This window comes from Lynx canadensis, chromosome F2 (assembly GCF_007474595.2).
Source record: "Lynx canadensis isolate LIC74 chromosome F2, mLynCan4.pri.v2, whole genome shotgun sequence".
Classification (NCBI taxonomy): Eukaryota; Metazoa; Chordata; class Mammalia; order Carnivora; family Felidae; genus Lynx; species Lynx canadensis.
The window spans coordinates 71,760,057-71,779,626 of NC_044320.2; the positions used below are offsets into that span (position 1 = coordinate 71,760,057).

The 19,570-nt window shown below is 42.6% G+C and overlaps 1 protein-coding gene across 2 annotated transcripts in view; it reads left to right on the forward strand.

Moving 5' to 3' along the window:
- The window catches only part of CA8 (carbonic anhydrase 8), an 88,687-nt gene that overhangs the window by 26,954 nt on the left and 42,163 nt on the right, over nucleotides 1–19,570 (forward strand). Inside the window, exon 4 of one of the 2 annotated variants that reach the window (XM_030304359.1) lies at nucleotides 17,184–17,321. In XM_030304359.1, coding sequence (XP_030160219.1) covers nucleotides 17,184–17,321 — 138 coding nt within the window. The remainder of the gene's footprint in view (nucleotides 1–17,183; nucleotides 17,322–19,570) is intronic. The other variant, XM_030304360.1, reaches the window with a different exon arrangement.

The window sequence follows — 19,570 nt, forward strand, 5'->3', positions numbered from 1 at the left end:
TGTTCTGCATTTCACAGTTACACATTTTTTCATGCATTCACCAAATATTTGTTGAGCACCTACTATATGAGTTGCAGGCAGTCTGAGGTACTAGGGACAACACACCGGTGACAAAATACGCAGAAATCACTTTCCTTCTCAAAACGGTACTTCTAGTGAAATGTAATCATTTTCATCGATCAGTCATGTGATGCTTTGGGGAAGTCATGACGTCACCTAGGATGTCGTCGGCTTTGACAAAAAAAGAAGGGAGTGTGAGAAATGATGTGGGGAGAGAGCATTCAGAGCTTACCAAGAGTTTTGCTAGCTTGTTTGGAGATCAGGTGAAAGGAGCAGTCCGTGATTCCTCTAAGATTTGAGCCTCCATAGCTGGAAAAATGGTGGGCCTCTTAGAGGAATGCCAGAAAGGGGGACGGTTTTGGTGGAAAATCCTGGTGTATACTTTGATATGTTTTGAGTTGGACAGCTGCCTTTCATCCAAGTGGAAATGCCCAGGAAGAGGCTAGAAATGCAGATCGGCAACTCAGAAGGGAGGCCACTGTTCAGCATTTACTAGAGCAGCTGATACTGTTTACTTATGTATCTATTTGAATCTGACTCCAGCTAAATGAGTTCATATAAAAGAGCACACTGTATCTTTTCTTCGTGCAATGTCATGAGAAAACAGTTACAACTTTCATTTGGTATCCTGTCACTACTGCTTATTGGTATCATAGGAATATGTAATGTTCCTGAGTAAGCTTAATCATGCAGTATTTTACCAAGGGGAAATTATATTCTTAATCCTAGGTAATGGCCACCGGTTTACATACTATGATTGTAGCGATTGTGGTAGCATATGTTCTCTTTATCCACACCAATAATTAATCCATCCTTGAAACTTAACTAAGCTACTTACTTCAACAATAAACTAATAATAAAATCCACTGCTTATTAAGAAATATTAATGTGAGTATAAGATTTAGGACTAGATTTACACTCCTAAAATTGCTTTAGCTGATGATATATTTTCTGCTTGCTGATAACCGGTTTCCGTGCCTCATGTCTTTATATTTCAGGGTATTAAAAATGATGATATAGAAAATGCATCTTAGAATATTTTCTGAAAAGCCCTAGATCAGAGCACAAAGCTCAATATAATTTTGTCTGTTCTTAGACATAATTTTACTTTTCAAGAAATGCTACATTTTGTCTACCAGAACCCCAAATTTGAATTGAAATAAAATTTTTCTTTTATGTATTAAGTTATTTGGCTGTGTGTACATCTAAAAGATTTGATATCAGAAACTAAGGGAGTGCTTTTGTTCAGCATCCTATATCCCTTTTAGAGGAGCACCTTGCAACTCAGAAAGTGTCGGACATTTTTCCTTCCACGTTGTGAAAAGTTCTAAAGGGCAGCTCCTGGGTTGGTTAATTCAGCTGCTAAGCCGTGTTTTGAAGGGCCAGCTGCTTTGTTTTCCTGCTAAGTCATTTCAGGACTTTGGCCCTTTCCTGGAAATGTTCATTCAGGGTTGCAGGATGGCCATATCACATCTTAGTGGCACATCCTCACAGACTAATGATGAAAGGTTGTAAGAGGACTCCATTTTCTTGCATTAATTTTTTGGTAACATGTATTTATTTTTGAGAGACTGAGAGACAGATTACAAGTGGCGGAGGAGCAGGGAGAGGGAGGCACAGAATCCAAAGCAGGTCCCAGGCTCTGAGTGGTCAGCACAGAGCCCCAGTGTGGGGCTTGAACTCGTGAACCGAACTGTGAGACCATGACCTGAGCCAAAGTCGGAAGCTTACCCGACTGAGCCACCCAGGCGCCCCTGTTTTCTTGCATTAAAAAAATGTTTTATTGACGCAAAACTTACATACCATGAAATTCACCCGTTTAAACCGTACAGGTCAGTGGCTTCAGTATACTTACAGTGTTGTGCAGCCATTACCATGGTCTAGTTTTAGAACCGTTTCATCACCCCATAAAGAAAAAGTTACTCTTCATCCCCTACCCCTATCCCTGGGCAACTAGGAATCTGCTTTCTGGCCCTGTAGACTTTCCTATTCTAGACATTTCATAGTAACCAAACGATGCTGTTTTCAAGGTTCGTTTATCCATGTTGTAACCTGTATCAGTATTTGATGACTTTGATTGCCAGAAAGCATTCCATTGTGTGGACATACCTCCTTTTGTTTATCTGTCAGTTGACGGACACTCAGTTTGTTTCCACTTTTTGGCTGTTGTGAGTAATGCAGCTATGAACATTTGCATACAAGGTTTTGCGTGGACATAAGTTTTTCACTTCTCTTGGGTGTGGAATTCGGGGTAATATGGCAGTCCACACCTAATTTCCTAGGCGTGGAATTACTGGGCAATATGGTAGCTCTGTGTTTAACATTTTAGGAATTGCTAATTTGTTTTCCAAAGGGACGGCATCATTTTACCAATCCTGTCAGCACTGTGTGAGGGCTTCAATTTTTCCACATCCTGGACAACACTGGCTGTTGTCTTTCTTTTTGATGAGAGCCATTCTAGTGGGTTTGAAGCAGTTTCTCCTTGTGGTTTTGGTTTGTATTTCCCTAATGATATATGGAGCGTCTTTTCGTGTGTCTGTTGGCTATCCATATGCATTGTGTTTTCGTTTTGCTGATGGTGTTGCTTGATGTCCAAAACTTTTTGATTTGGATGAAATCTGATATATCAAATTTTTCTCTTAATGGTTCTGCTTTTGGTGCCTTCTCTGTTTTTTACAATAAAACATCTTATAGGTAAGTAACATATGTACAGAAAGGTGCCCAAACCACAAATAGACAGTTCGCTGCATTTTCAGAAGGTAAACATACCTATGAAAAACCAGCATGCAGATTAACAAACAGAGCACGACCAGTATCCCAGAAGCTCCCGTCACGGTTCCTCCAAGGTTAGTTAACCGTGATCTTGGCTTCCAACATCATAGGTAAGTTTTGCCCATTTAGGGGCTTTGTATAAATCGAATCACATAGTAGTTGTTATCCTGTGTCTTCTTTTTTTTAAAATTCTACGTTGGAGTCTGCTACACTGTAGCGTGTATGTTTCCTTTGTTTACTTTCTTGTGTAGTAGCATATCACTGCGTGAGTTTTCGACGGTGTATTTTTTCCACTGTTGACCAGCATTCGGATTACATTCAGGTCTGGTCTGTCAGACTAGAGCTTCTGTGAGTATTCTGTTTGGCGAGCATACACTTAGAAGGGTAGCCTGTGTAGGAAAGGCGTAGTTCAGCTCTAGCAGTTGTTGCCAGTTAATTGGCCACAGGGTTTGTTACCAGCCTTAGGAATCTCTTTTTAGCAACCGGATGTTTTCCCAGAGGTCTTCCTCACCCCTGCCATCCAGCAGAGCTCTCCTCAGGTGTCATTCGCCAGAATTTCTGTACATGCGGGTTCCCGGGATGGTCATTTCAAGGGAGAAGACAAAGCTGTCACTCTTGGCTTAGTCAGGCTCACTCTGTAGGGCTGAGGAGGGCTCTAGGCTTGTCATAAACACTTGGTCTGATATAGAAATGCAGCTGAGGTTCTGTCTGCATGGAGGAAGGGGGAGGGGAGGCAGCTGTGTCTGCAGAAAGTGGGAACATCCAGTCCCACCAATTAGACACTACCAGAGGAGTGGATTTGTGCTCCCCAAGATCTCTCTTCTGGACTTACTTTCAAAATTTAGCAGGAGTCCTCCGTAAGTATTTTTTATAGTGATCGTGCTTTTTGCATTTTAATTTGTATTTTTACAACATTACATTTTCACTAAGCCTGCTGTAATAAATCCAGTGTTGACCTTTGGACAGTGTCGCCCGTCGTCGCTTTTGTCTTCGTCGTGGTGCCTCATTGAAAATGTGCATGGGAGCGCTCTCCAGAAAGTGGTTACCATTTTCCCACGGAAACAGTGTTTCATTAAGCTTTGGTTCTGGCTTAAGCCTTAACAGCACATTAATTAAAAATATCAAATACCGTGTTATGTAAAAGCAGAGGTAATACAATAACTGTACATCTCCACAGTGATTTTAGCAGAATTATCTTCTGAGTTACATTACTGTCGAGCAAGGAAGGTCCTTGCTTTCCGGAGGGGCATGTCTCTATGACTTCACATACACTCAAAAATACAGTTTCACTCACTGATATATCTCATTTGTCTAAAACAAATGTGCTACCTGTAATAAAGACTTTTGGAAAACAATAATTGTGTTTCTATCTGAATTTACATAGGTTCTTTTTTGAGAATGGTTGTGGAGGGCCAAGATGATAAAGCATCGAGTAGCACAGTGAAAGTACTGTTTCCGCAGCCATGGCTGTGCAGACCAGGGGGATAAGTGTGGTTGAGCAGAGTCTAGTCAAGCAGAGAGCCTAGTCGGTTCTGGAGAGATCGGTCCCGTTGGCAGGCAAATTCAGGCATAGGTGACGTTCTCATTTCCTAATTGGCGTTTCCATATCTGCCCTCTGAACATTTGCGGAAAGCACGGTGGTCACTGGTGATTATTCATTTTGGATTATGTGTAAAAGGTAATCCTCTTGTTTTAGAAATGTTTTCCCCCTAAGTCATAGGAGCTGTGCAAAATCCAAGCGCACTGCCACGTAAACGTAGGTTAAATTTCCTATCAGAATTGTTGTGCTTTTTCTCGTTCACACCCATTCATGCCTTTCCTGTTCCTAGTTGACCTTTTTTTTACCCGAGTTGTTTTGGTACAAGTTCCATCTCAGTCAAGCGGAGTGATACTTCACCTTGTCATAGCATTGAAAGGAAACCTGGACTCCGTGTTCTAGGTCAGGGGTAGGTTAAAACCCAGTTTTCTAGAATGCCTTTTAAAATAATTTGATATGCATTTGGTTCCCAGTAGCATTGCTCCTGTGTTAGCCTGAGAGTCTGAGACAGACTTCAGGGAAACGGGGTCCCCTTTAATTAGCACTAGAAGCGATGTATGTAGTTTACTGCGAGTTTGCTGAAGAAAGGTTCTTTGTGCAACTCTCTTGAGCAACAAGTGAGCTGGATTAGTTTGTTACGGTTTTCCAGTAAATTACAAAACTTCTATCAATAAGGAAATAATTTGCGGGAGGAGCATAGGTGTGGATCTTTGCAGAGCTTTTTGTCTTGAGGATGAGGGCAGTCTTGAGTGTTCGTCTAGTTGTAGAGGCGGGGATGTCCTTGCACTTGTGCAGGAATGTTTGGGCGAAAATCTGTTACATGAATTTCTGAGTGTACGTTTATTTCTTGAGCCTGTCAGAGTTCACTCTTCTCTCAGTATTTCAAAGGTGCTGGATGTTTTTATTGTTGGAAAGTTTTGCATCCCTCGCATGATCTCCTATCCACGGAGTTAGTGCAAGACTCCTTTTACTGCAATCCTCAGGGAATTGTGGACACAGTGTTCACGCTCATGAAGACCATCCATGTGCCAGACACATGCCATATCTTATTTAATCATTAAAATGTCCCTTAGAGCTAGATGTCATGTGTATTTTTCAGTTGAATAATCAAGTCATGGGGCGTTAAATAAGTTGCCCCAGGTACATCAGTAATGGCTGAGACTCAGACCAAGTACCATTCTTTTCCCTCTACGATATATGCCTTCTCATATTTCTAATAAAATGGTTCTGATTTGTGCTGTAGATAATTGCAGTTCAGAAAGTAAAAGCCTCTGAGTATGCATGCTGTGTTAACAGACAAAGTAGCTTTTCAGGTACAGTGAGGATTAAAATGGACTTTAACATTTTCAGATAAATGCATTTTATCGTGCAGTTGTAATATTTTGAATATCGTAATTGGCTTTAAAATATATTTCCTGAAAACTAGGTTAATAGGCAATGTATTAGGTGTATAAAGTTGGAGGATGAAAACTGACAGGGGTGTTTTGATAGAAGGACATATTCTTGTGCTGTGCTGTGCTGCGTATTGAGGAATTCGGATTGTATCCCGGGGACAGTAAGAAGACTTAGTTGGGCCTTCCTGAGGAGAGTGACGTGATCAGATTTGCACCGGGTGACTGCACGGTGGGAGGTGCATTTGAAATGCCTGCTTTGGAGACATGGAGATAAGTTGAGAGACCTGGGCAGGAATTCTGGCAAGAGCTGATGCAGATCTAAACTCAGGAACTGCTCGTGGGAATGAGTCAAGTGGACGGATCTGGGAGATTTTAAGGAGGTAGAAGATGGCAGAACATAGCTCTTGGTTGTTTTGCAAAGGAAGAAGAGGATGAAAGAGGTTTCTGGCTTGGGGCCATTGACAGAGCAAGGTGCACAGAGCGGGGGACACAGCTCCGAGGAGTTGGTGGACGGGCTTCAATTGTGAAATGCCGATTTTAAAATATTTCAGTGGGCAGTTTAGGAAAGGGATCTAGACTCAAGACAGATTTCGGTGAAAGATGGTGGTTTTGGAATCATGGGCATCTAGATGGCAAGAGAAGACCTGGGAGGATATAAGATGACCCAACGAGAATTTGCTCGGTGGGAAGAGAAGAGGCAAGAGGGTATGTTCCTCAGCTCTCCCGTCCCTGTTCACCCCATGCTTCCCCTCATTGATTAGCCTCATTCTTAGAGGCACTTGAATTTGTGACTCTGATGGAAGGGATCCAGCTTTCTGTAATGAAAAGCCTTATTAGTGATCTTGGACCTTTAGCAAAATAAAATAGGTGAGGTCGGGCAGCATAATGAGCAAAGAACCAGACTGAAGGGAGAGGAGCATACGTTTGTTTTCAGAGACTTTTAGTACAGTTTTAATACGATACTGTTCTGTTGGCACTTCTGCTTCTCCTCACCCTCCCCGGCTCTAGCAGGCACTTAGGTGATATTTTCCAGGAGCTTTCCAGATAGTATCTCTTGCCCTTGTAACGGCCTGAAACGTTAGATAGTATCAGCTCTCTTTGACAGTGGAGAGTCTTAGAGCTCAGGTAATTTCTCCGGGAGCTGTGCACTCACACCTCGGCCCTGTGAGCTTGTTAGTATCACACAGCCTGCCTGGATTACTAGCCGTTTCCTGGTTTGCACAATCTTTATTCATTCTCTTCTCCCTGGTTTTTCTGGTCTCTAGAGAGAGCGCTGTGTGTCGTTCCTCTAGGCACCGTGTGACCGTTCACGCTGTGAAAGCTACGCTCATCGTCTTCCACCTTGCCTCTTTGGAGCACAGAGCTGCCGTCCAGGTGCCGTAGCCACGTCCTCGCTCTGCCACTTGTGAGCTGTCTACTTTGTCTTCTCTGCCTCCATTCCCTTCTTGTTAAGATGGGTGTTGGTGACAGTCGCAATAGCATCTGTCGTTAGAAAGGTGATCGCGAGGACCGAGGTAGATGTTTGCGAATGTTCGTGACGGACCGCGCCTGGTGGAGAACGTGACGTCAGTACACATTAAGTAAATACAAATACCCAGAGCATCCTCTAGAATGTATGCTGCACCCTGATGCTTTTCACTTATCTTTTCCTTCTGTTGAAGTAGAAGTTTTGCGTTTGTATTTATTCACACCCTGTACTCCCCAATAAAAAGATTTGAGGTCTTTGTATTTCCAGTGTTGAAGGCAGTGAACGCTAAAACCCAGGTATCATTGGTGCTTAGTAAATTTCAGAACTGTTTTGTCAAATGTGGTTTTATTTGGGAGCAGTGGGGAAAGAATACGGATGTTATTTGCTGACGGACCGGACGGAGCAGACAGATGCAGTCTGTAAATGACTTCCGCTCTATAACCCCAAGACCCTTTGACATTTCTTTGCTTTCTTTATTTCATAGAATAACAAATGAAATAGAGAGACGTTTAGTTAGAGCGATTTAACTGCAGCCACAGCCCGCAATTCAGATTTTCTTTTCTTTAGAAAATAAGATGGGTGATTAAAAAACAAAAACAAGATTGGATATTTCTCGGAAAACAAGGAAACCAGTGTCGAAAGAATCAGTTTTAATTGCTTCTGATCTTACATTAAATATGAATTAGATCAAAATGATGTTTGTTTTGATTCTGAAGACTGCTCCAACAAGCCTTTTTTCCAATGTTTGTTAATGAACTTCCTGAAGGAATCTCCAGTTTTCGAGAGAAGAGTCCTAACAGTACTCACATGCCCTCTTCCTACGAGGGCAGCGATGTCAAGGTAAACAAAAGACATTAGCATTCCAAGAGGAGGTCATTCTACTTTGAGAAAAATCTTTTTGTAGATTACACAGAACTCTAGTGCCTTTTGGACTGAGAATTCTGAGCCCCAAGAGCACTGTAAATAGCTTTTGATACTAATAAATCAGTAGATGAAGTTGCTCTGAAATGTTTTAACATATCCTCCTATTTTTCTTCTAGCTCATGTGAGAGGCTACGTAATTTTTAGGCAAACGTAACAAGTAAGTGACAGTCAGATAGAATTTCAAATAATTTATTTTCCATTTCATGCTTTACATCCCTTTGTCACTATTATATTTGTCTACACCTTGGATGTCCTTCTCTGAATAATGGCTGTATGATAGATTGACAATGACATCTTAAAGTGCAGCAGCACCTGGAAATAATATACACTAAATCTCCGTTTATCTGCAGAGGTAATTAGGAGTGGATCGGAGAGAGGGGGTGCTTTCTCTGCTCTTTTTCAGTTAATTATTGCTCTCATCTTGTTACTCAAAACATTTCCAGTTTCCTGTTCTTTTTTAAGTTGGAATGCTTAATGTCTTCTTTGTTTCAGCCCTCTCCTTATCAGAGGTGTAGCTGAGACCTTATCTTTTCTTTCCCTTTTTCTAATTCCATAGCTCTTCCTGAGTACTCTGAGAGTGGGTGTTTGGAGTGGGCCAGAGCACAGGTGCGGTGGCACTCTTGGCTTCTGACACTCAGAATCTGGTGGGAGACCGGCTGTACCTCTCCCCACGTTGCATTTCTCTGGGACTAAGGATCCCCACGTTGCGTTTCTTTGGGACTAAGGAAAGCAGTTCGCCCAAATCAGGACCCAGAAACCAGGGTCTCTTCTTGACGAATCTATAATAGGTAGTGGCCCAGCTCAGAGGAAAGTTCTCGATGACTATAGTTTGGCAGAAGAATGCTTTTCAGGTACAGTTGCATCTGAGTTCATAGGTGCATTGAATGCTTCCTTTTTTTTTTTCTTACACTTATTTATCTTTGAGAGACAGGGTGAGACAGAGCGTGAGTGGAGGAGGGGCAGAGAGAGAAGGACACACAGAATCCGAAGCAGGCCCCAGGCTCCCGGCAAGCGTTCAGCACAGAGCGCGACACAGGGCTCGAATCCACGAACCGTGAGATCATGACCTGAGCCGGAGTCGGACGCCTAACCGACTGAGCCACCCAGGCGCCCCTGAATACTTCTGATTTATCAAAATGTATAGCAGCTTGTGATTCTCCCCAGTTTTACTTGTACCCATTGAAAGAATAGACAAAAAGGACACTGAAAGTGAAAGATGACTTATCCTTGAACTCAAGCATACTGTTTCTCCTTACTTGAAGAAAGAGAACTTAGCAGTCACTTCAACCACCTTTTGATTTGTTTTCTGATCCTCGCCGCTCACCTTCTTGGGTGAGTGGCCTTGCCCTGCTGGTTTTATCCTAAGGCCTTTATTTTACTTCCTTAAAGTTTTATTTATTTAAGTAATCTCTACACCCTTCATGAGGCTTGAACTCATGACCCCAAGATCAAGAGTCACACGCTCCTCCAACTGAGCCAGCCAGGCGCCCCGACGCTTACGCCTTTATACTCTGCTTCCTTCCTTGTATTGCCACCGCCCTCTCAATAATCTCTAAAAGGAGATGGGTCCCACATCTTTTCCTTTCCTTATTTTCTTCTGTTTCTTTGTAGCTTTGTTGGTAGCACAGCCTTAACGCTTCTCCTAAAATGATTCATTTGTCCTAATAGGTCTTTGGAATTTTCTTGGTTTCCTCCTCCAGACTTGGGGTCTGAAATTCCCCTTTTCCTCATCTCACCATTTCCAAAAGCTCAGTCTTTGCCCTTCTGTCAGTCTCTTTTATGACTGGACCCATGGGTGACCTGACTCCGTAAGGCTGTCTGTCTAGATATCTGAGGATGTCTGTAGTCTACACCGTCAGCCCTTCTTCTTAAGGCAGTTAGTTCTTCGTTCTGCACGTCTTACCCCTGGGGGACCAGCTGGACTGTTGAGACGTAACTTTCAACTCTTCTCTACAACCGAACTCTTATTTTTGGTCAGCGATACAGGTTAGAAACCTCAGTGATCCCTTCTCCTTCGTGTCTGTTGGGTCAGGTTGTACCTCTTTTCATCTCTGTTATCTGCATCATCAGTGTATCTGTCTATTAAATGCCTGTCAAGGCCCAGGAAGATAGGGAGAGTTTGGATGAGTCTCCCGACAGTCTCCGTTCCAAGCGAGTGGAACATTAAACAGAACAGGAAGGCTGTTGTGAACGGTCAGGAGTCACACGTGATTTGAATATTTGGAGATAGGATGGAGAGGGATGGGGTTAAAGAAATTTGATCCCATGTGGGCAGGAAATAAAGCAAATTAGACATTTTTGAACAGAGGGAATGTGGTGAAAGCTGCATTAAAGAGAAATCAGTTGGCTTTATAATGCAAATGATTAGGAGCTGGGGAAAGGCAGAGTTGGAGATGGGGGGGGGGGGGCAGGGTCCAAGGTCCCAGGTCCTGGAGGTTGGGGCTCCATGGCGGGAGAGTAAGAGTAAGGGAGTTGATGTCCGTTCTAGAGATACTCAGCTTGAGCTGACGTGAAGCCATTCGGAAGGAATTGTCCACGAAACACCGGAGGAGAGTTTTCACAGAACTTGTGTGAGCGAGTGCACAGGGCTGGGGAGAGAAGTTTGTGAGTTATCATTGCCTCTTCAGCCGTAATTTACTGCTTTTTCCATTCCTCATGATTCATTCTTTTGTACTTTAGTGCTGTCGTGTTATTTATGTTAATAATAAACATCATTTATCTTGAAGATAGCTTTCTGTTAGGCCGCCATGAAATCTTCAAACTTCTTTTTCTCGGTGACAAATAAGTGATTATAAGGCTGCGGCTTGTCACAGTTTCATAACTTTGGACAAATTTATCTATTGCTGTGAGTTAAGTACATTAAGATTAACGTTTCACGGGTACTAATGGCTCAGCAGCACAATCAATTGCAGGAAATTTGAATTTGTGAGCCGTGTAGCAGAAGCTCAAAGATTTTCTCTTAAACTGTGAAAGGATGCTTTACAATTGTTACCGGATGGTCAGCTTTTTTCTTTTTTTTTTTTTTTTTTTTAATAGGCAGGGATGATGGTCACGATGCCGATAGAGAAATTATGGATCTTTGCTTTTCCAGTTCTCTGTGATACCTACCTTGTAACTCATCTGAGGCCACATGCATTGGGGCCTCAGGGTTGGGCGGTCGTGGGGGTGGGGGAGAGCAATAGGAAGTGAGGAAAGAGTTGGCTTTGCTAGAGAAAACCACTTTCTTCTACTCAGATGCAGCCAAGGTGGGAGGAGACCAACACCTTTTGTCCTTGGAGGGAGAGTGAAGGGAGAATGGAGAACTGCCCATTGTTTTGATTGAAGACTTCTCCCTTTTTCAGCTGCTAAGGCAGAGTCCTGCTTGCTGTCACCTTGAGCCCCAGGGACCCTGACGGAGTGAGAGTGTAGGCAGCAGATGTAGTGATAACACTCCTAACCCTTAGACTCCGTAGAGAGGGTCAGGGGCACGTAAATACTTGGGTGTCACCATCACTTGGTCGGGTGCTCTCCATTCCCAAGATGCTTCATCCTGCCCCTATGCCTTTGCTGCCTGCAGAGAATTGATGCTGATGAGTGCAAAACGTGCTAGAACTCTCAGAATCAAGAGAGTATGGTGAGCGGGCAGAGAGAGGTGTGAAGAAGCCGAGCTGGGAAGACACAGCTCTCCTTGTGTTGCACATCCTGAGGCTCGGACAAGTTCACAGCTGAAGAGCTGTGATTCTGAGTCTAAGAGTCGAAGCTTCGGGATTGCTAGCTCAGAGGTCTTTCAGGAGAGCCTGTTGCCTCTAAGAATTCAGGAGTGGAGCTGCAGAGGAAGTGCCCATTGTTCCCGCCTCTGCAGTCTGCACTGCCCTGCACACCATTCACACCCCACAGCACGGCTGTACCGTCAGGCTTTGAAGTTAGCTTCCAAGTTCCCTTGACTGCTAAGGGCTGTCTGCATGGACCTCTGCTAAGCCCCCCTTGGACTCGATTGGCCGCTTCATCGTTTTCTGAGCCATGTTCTTAATATCATCTGCCTCTCCATTCAAACTCATTTGTCCCTAAGCAAATTTTGGAGCACATGTCCTTAACATCGTGCAGGTCTAGTAGTAAGTTATACACATGCACCAACATGGGTTTTGCCTGGATCTGTCTTCTTCTGTTCGTACAATTATGTTGGGAAGCACAGGGAAATGAAATTTTAAAAAGGATGAAAATAAATGGGTAGAAGTTCTAGTCTGTATTTTCTGTTCGTATGTGGGTTGCTTTGACCTTCCACTCCTCTTCCCTACAGGAACTACACTTAGGTTTAGGAGAGTAAATTGCAAATGCTCTCACTTTAATTGTTAGAGTCCTTTGTCTTTATTCATATTGCTGCTAGAATTGTCCATATCTAAACGTCCACTTGTTTCCACACTTTTTGTTTGGTCGTTTGTGCAACCTGTATTGGTTAGGGTTCTCGAGAGAAACAAAATATATACTGAGAATACGTATCTGACACAGAGAGAGACACTGAGATTTGTTTTAAGTAACTGACTTATTTGATTATAATCACATGGCCAGTCTAGAATCTGCAGGCAGATCAAAGATTGGAAACTCAGGTAGAATTTTTATGTTATAATCTGGAAGTACTGTTGCTTCTTCTTCAGGGGACCTCAGTCTTTGCTTGTCAGGCTTTCGACTAATAGGATGAGGCCCACCACATCATCTGTAAAAAGTACTTTCACAGGGGCGCCTGGGTGGCTCTGTCAATTAAGCGTCTGACTCTTGATTTCAGCTCAGGTCATGATCTCATGGTTCGTGAGATGGAGCTACGCGTAGGGCTCTGTGCTGACAGCGTGGAGCCTGCTTGGAGTTCTCTCTCTCTCGCTCTTGTTCTCTTTTCTCTCTGCCTCTACCCCACGCATTCTCTCTCTCTCTCAAAATAAATACATAGGTATTAAAAAAAAAGGACCTTCACAGCAAAACGGCTAGACTGGTATTTGTCCAAAAATCCGAGCACCATAGCCACGCCATATTGACACATGAAATTAAGGAGCTTTTGTGGTACCCTCCTAGCTTATCTTCCAGTCTCCTATGTCCATCTTCCACTTCTTTTCCACCCTCCTTCTGTCAGGAGACCTTAGAAGGACAGACGTCGGCATGGGAACATTTCATTCTAAGCAGCGTAAGTAATAATAATCCTCACTGTGCTAATACATTCTTAGTGTTCCCCAAGATACAGTTAGGATAAATTCGAAAGTTCTGTGCCACCGGAACCCCTATACCTTCCAGCCTTGTCTTTCCTGTCTTGGACAGACTTACGTACGCTCTAGCTACTCTCAGAGGTACTTTTAGTTCTTCCTGTGCACTGATAATTTCCTGTCTCTGTGGCTTTGCTTTATGATACAGAAGCAAGACTAGTATAAAGCAAAATATAAGATGGTAGGAATCAGGAGGGGGCTGAGAGAGAACAGAAGTCAATGTGAATAATTCAAGCTTTTGAGCTCTGAAAACACTTCATTAAGGTGGGGAGAGAGGAAACGGTGAGATAGATGGTGTTATGGGCCGAATTGTTCCCCCCTCCCCCATTCATATGTTGAGGTCTTCAGGATGTGACCATATTTGGAGACACAATCTTTATACAAGTAATTAGGCTAAGATGAGGTTGTTGGAGTGGGCCCTTAACCCAGTACGACTGGTGTCCTTATATAAGAAGAGGGAATTTGGATACAGACACACACAGGGGAAAGATGATGTGAGGACGCAGGGAGAAGGTGGCCATCTACAAGCCGAAGAAAGAGGCCTCAGAAGAAACCAAACCTGCTGACAGTGGTCTTGGACTGTCAGCCTTCAGAACTGTGAGAAGATAAATTTCTGTCGTTCCCATCACCCAGTCTCTGGTGCTTTGTTATGGGGCCCGAGCAAACTCCTTCAGGTGGAGTGAGGAGGGGCTCAGGGAGCGCGGAGAGGGCTGAAGCGGAGAGGCGGCAGAAACGTGGAGTGTTACCTTAGTGGATCGTGCATCTGAGTTACTACTACTAGGTTACGGCCGATTTCCACAACGTGTCGGACCTCAACCTGGTCCTTGAATTAACCATGTTCAAATGGTGGGGAACAGGGGTCTTTCTTTAATGGTGTCTTACAGCGAGAGCAAGAGCCTCCAGGAGAAGAGGGTGCCCAGTTGGTACCAGAACAGCGCTTTGTTTTCCAAATCTTGGGTCCCTTGTTGACTGTGAAGGATGAATCTCTTCTGCCTCTCAACTGCCAAGTCGCAGGTGATTATTTAAGACCCAGATGGCAGAATGAACAACAGGTGGTAGAGATTCTCTGGCCGTTTCATTTTGTGTTACGTGCTAGTCACACAAGAGTCATAGTGAGCTTTCGTTATTATCCTTTTTTAGCTTGGGTCGGCTGAGGTGACAGCATTTCCCTTAAAAAAAAAAAAAAGACTTCATCTTTTTAGAGTACTTTTAGATTTATAGGGAGACTGTGGAGACATACAGAAAGTTCCCATATAACCCATACCCAGTCCCCCTGTTATTAACGTATTATCTTAGCATTTTACATTTCTTATGATTAGTGGACCAAAATGTATACATACATAAGATTTTTTTATTTTTATTTTTACTTTTTAATTTTATTTTAGAGATAGAGTGAGCGAGTGGGGGAGAGGGAGAGAGAACCTTCTGTGCTAGTCACACAAGAGTCCTGGCGATTTTCCATTATCCACACTGAGTGCGGAGCCTGACGCGGGGCTCGAGCCCACGACCCTGGGATCATGACCTGAGCCGTAATCAAGAGTCAGATGCTCAACTGACTGAGCCACCCAGACACCCCTATACATTAAGTTTTAATTTTAACTCAGTTTCCTTAATTTTAAGCTATTTCTTTTCTGTGTCTCAGGAGCTCACCAGTGATACTGTGTTACATGTAATTCCCGTGTCTTCTTGGGCTCCTTTTGTCTGCGACCTTTTCTCAGGCTTCCTTGGCTTTTGTTGACCTTGACGGTCTTGAGGAATACTGGTCAGGCGTTTTATAGAATGTCCCTCTACTGGGATTCGTCTGACATTTTCTTCACGATTAGACTGGGGTTTCAGGTTGTTGGGAGGAAGACCGTAGGGGTAAAATGTCGTTTTCACTGCATCCTGTCGAGAGTGCGCTATCAACATGACTGATGACTGTCGATTCTGACCTTGCTCACCTGGCCCAGGTAGTGTCTGTCCCGTGTCTTCACAGTAAAGTTCCTCTCGGAAACCAAGTCACCGTGTGAAGCATATGCCTAAGGACTGGGGACCCTCGATTTCTTAAACACAAAATACCCTGGAGCAGTTTTTGAAGGCAGGGTGTGAGTAACGATGTTGCTGAATTACAAGGAGTGGCAAAGCAAAACACAAAACCATGCTTTTTTTTTTTTTTTTTTTTTTTTTTGCTCCTTTTGTTTCAGAAAAAAAAATACTTTGTAATGTTGCTATGAGAAGTAAGAAAAATGTTGATTGGAACTTTGCAATTTGTTGAATAAAAATAGATTTCAACCTTGGGCCTTCTTTGTTTATCTAATTAAGGCAGTCAGTTCTTATCTGTATGCTGTATACTTATCTGTACCACGGGGGCTCCCAGGCTATTGTTACAGCCAGAAAAGGAAAGATTAAAATTGGTCTGTCTTTCATTATTAATTGAAATGTTATAGAACATTGTTTTCTCAGAGGCGGTGTCTTGACAGTTACATTTATTGGGCGGTCACAGTCCATGTTGGTTTTTCAGAGCCTGTCCTAGCTTGGCCTTGAATGTGGTCTTTTTCTAGGTTACTGTTTCTATTATAGGCAGAGGATTTCATTTTCGCCCTCTAGTGGTCAGCTTTATCATCTCGAATTCTAGCTGGACAAATTCAGAGGTAGAAAAATCAAATCACTGACTATTCTCATGGTAATTTTCCCCTCACGTTTTAATACTGATGCTAAAATGACATGGTGATGAATTTTAGCTACGTATTTTTGGATTAGAACTAATATTTAAATGGGACAGTGTTTTAAAGTGGTAAGTAATTCTAACTTGATTAAAAGCTATAGTGATGAAAGATAGCATTCCAGGTGGACGATTTACCTAGCTGCTGCTTTACTAAGAACCTCAGTGGGCATTTGAATTTAACCAGGGAATGGAATCTGGCTTCTTGCAAGTGTTTTATCACTGCTGTAGGAGCAAGTGCATATTCTAGATAAACTTGAAAGCTACAAAGCTTCATGAAGCTAGGAGTGAGGGAGTCCTCTAGAGCACTGTTTGTCATTCCTTCACAGATAAAATTTTATCTCTGCTGCAGGAAATGGCCTTCTTTTAGAGCTCTACATCAACATTCATTATGTTACCGTGACTTTTAAGAAGACGCAGCATTATAGGGTGCTATCTCTGTTTATCCTTAAGAGAGTTGAAATAATTTACCAGAACTTGAGGCTGGCTTTGTCTTATTCTTGATGGACATCGTGGGTGACACAGTGTTTGATTTTGCAGGTACTAATCCCTGGAATGAGTTCTGGTGTTTGTGCCCAAACCTGAAGTTTTGTCCTGTTGAGAACTAGAGGGGGATGCCATTTAAGGAAAGGCAACTAACTCAGTGTGAAATCGGCCACTCCACTTAGATGCAGTCCTGATTATGATCAAAACGTAACTCAAGAGGCAGTGATCCACTGAGCATTGCTTCTGTTCAGAAATAAGAAGGGGGGGTGCCTGAATGGCTCAGTCGGTTAAGCATCCGACTTCGACTCAGGTCACGATCTCGCGGTCCGTGAGTTCGAGCCCCGCGTCGGGCTCTGTGCTGACGGCTCGGAGCCCGGAGCCTGCTTCCGATTCTGTGTCTCCCTCCCTCTCTGCTGCTCCTCTCTCTCTGTCCCTCAAAAAATAAACATTAAAAAAAAAAAAAAAAAAGAGGTAAGAAGGAAGGAATTCCTACAGAGCGCCTGAATTAAAGCAGTGGTCTGTTTGCGTCTGTTGGGTATACTTTTGTTTCATATGACACCATAGACTTGTGATAGATGTAATTTAGGAGAAATGGATGTCTCTTTGTTCTCACTAGAAATACGTGAATGATGAGGTGACCTGTCTGTTGTTTACCCAGCTCCATCTGATCCACTGGAATGCCACCCTGTTTGGCAGTATTGATGAGGCCGTGGGGAAGCCACATGGAATCGCCATCATTGCTTTGTTCGTTCAGGTAAATGGTCTTTTGCTGTGACTGTTGCATTGTTCAGAGATGCTTATTTCTGATTCATTTGCAGAATGTTTTTTGTTCTTCCTCAATTTCGTTACTTATTAATCTCCTGTACAGAAAACACAGATAATTTAAAGTTGGAAAACTTGATTTTTCTGGCTCATGGGAGAGCAACCATATTCACTGGTAGAACGTGGTTCATTTAGTTAGTAGAACTGTTCTTCAAACTGGCCTTCAGCGTCTTGGGCTAAACGATGGAGAAAGTGTCTCCCGAAGGCAGAGTTCATTTTATTAATGAAAAAAAAATGTTTTTAGAAAATGTTTTTAGATCCTGGCTTTCTGTAAAATTGAAGAAAAGTCAATAATATAATCACATAGTAGATTCTCTTAGCTCTTTATTGTGAATAATTTTCACTCCAAGAAGATTTGAAGCATCTGATAGAAAACAGTGATAAAGTAAGATGTTGGTGGAAAAGATCTTGGTGGATATAGTCAATAAATAAATAAGTAAGTTTAGATTTGAGCTCTGTGGTGGGCAAAATAATAAATGAACACAATTTATTACATAAATTTTGTGAAACCTACAAAAAAACAGACCACATACTTTCAAAGGTAAAAATTTTAATCTAGTTCCTCCCACGAATCTTTTTAACTTTGTCTTATCACCCGTTGGATGTCCTAAAAGGTTAAGAGGTGAAAGAGATCCGGCTTTCCCCTTCCCCATCCTACAGAAGAGAGACCAAGGGCCAGAGAGGTCAGGCATTGTTTATAGTCACAGAGACTTAGTGTCACTGACAAGACCAGGAACCATTATTGCAAGTATACGTGGTTCCAAGCTGCCTCTTGGAGAATGTGGGACCAGAGCAGTAATATTAGCAAAGTGATCTTTAGTAACTTAATCTTCCAAAGAGAGTTGGGCCTTTGCAAACCTGCTTTTCTTGTGTGTGGTATAGATCTCTTTTCTTTTCTTCTTCATTTTTTTTTTAAGTTTATTTATTTTGAGAGAGAAAATGGAGGAGGGACAGAGAGCGAGAGAGAGGGAGAAAGAGAGAGAAACCCAAGCATGCTCCACACTGTCAGCACAGAGCCCCCCGTGGGGTTCAGTCCCACAGACCATGAGATCATGACCCAAGCCGAAATCCAGAGGTGGATGTTTTAACCAGCCGAGCCACCCAGGTGCCCCTGGGTGGCATATATTTCAACAGTATTATTATGTACAATAATTTTCCATTATAAATTTCTTTCTCGGATATTTTCCTATTGATGTTTGAAAGCAGCCATCTGGTTTTAGCCTGTTAATATTTTAAAATCAATATCTTGAAAGTATGACACATGTCCTAGAATTGAAAAACAAATTTTTACAGTTTTAAATGAACCTTCTTACTGTTTACTTCATGGGTCTTTTACAGGCAGGGCCCTATATTACTTCTGTTTTATGACTGCATTTTGTAAATGGAAGGAAATCAGGGCATCGGGATATCAGTAAAAATGTTTTTAATTACAAATACACATTTTGATAATCTTTAGTGTTCCTAAGTGTGCTAGCTATTGAAGTCTATTTTTTGAAACCTGAAAAAGTTAATAAAGCATCCAAATTTGAGATGTTGAGGCAAGAGAAGTAGAAGGCAATGTCTTATTAGTAAAAACTAAGAATAAAATAATAATAAAATAAAATAATACAGATAACTGAGCACTCACAGAGAAGGGAAGTGACCGCATTAGATTCATCTCTGCAGTTGGTACCCAATAAATATTTGTGAGTGGAATTAGACGTGATAGTATTTTCACGTACTGATTCTCAGCATATTACATGTGACACGCAGTAAGAGAACACTAGGCGGAAAGCCAGGACTCTGGGGACCAGGCTTCGATATTCTAGGAAGAAGCTCCTTGTTGTAAGCAAGGGGAAGCCTAAGAGAATGCGCCCTTGTTCTAACTTTCCAAAGTTTGCTGTGAGGAAAAAATCAGATTATCTAGGAGACAGTAAAGGTACAGACACTTGAGAGCCAGATTTCATGAAGGAGAGAAGCACTGAGCAGGAGTGCCCACTGAAGCAGAAAGGAGAAGGACTGGAGTCCATCTGGGGGTCTCACACTTAGGCGAGAGGAGTGGAAAATGAGCGAGGAGGCCGCCAGAGACCGTGAGCATGGGCTTCCCGTTCAGGAGGCTTGGCTCAGGAAGAGAAAGGCAGATGGGGTAATAACTCGTGCTGCTGCACAGGGATGTTCTCTTTGTTTCATTTTGAGATCTGC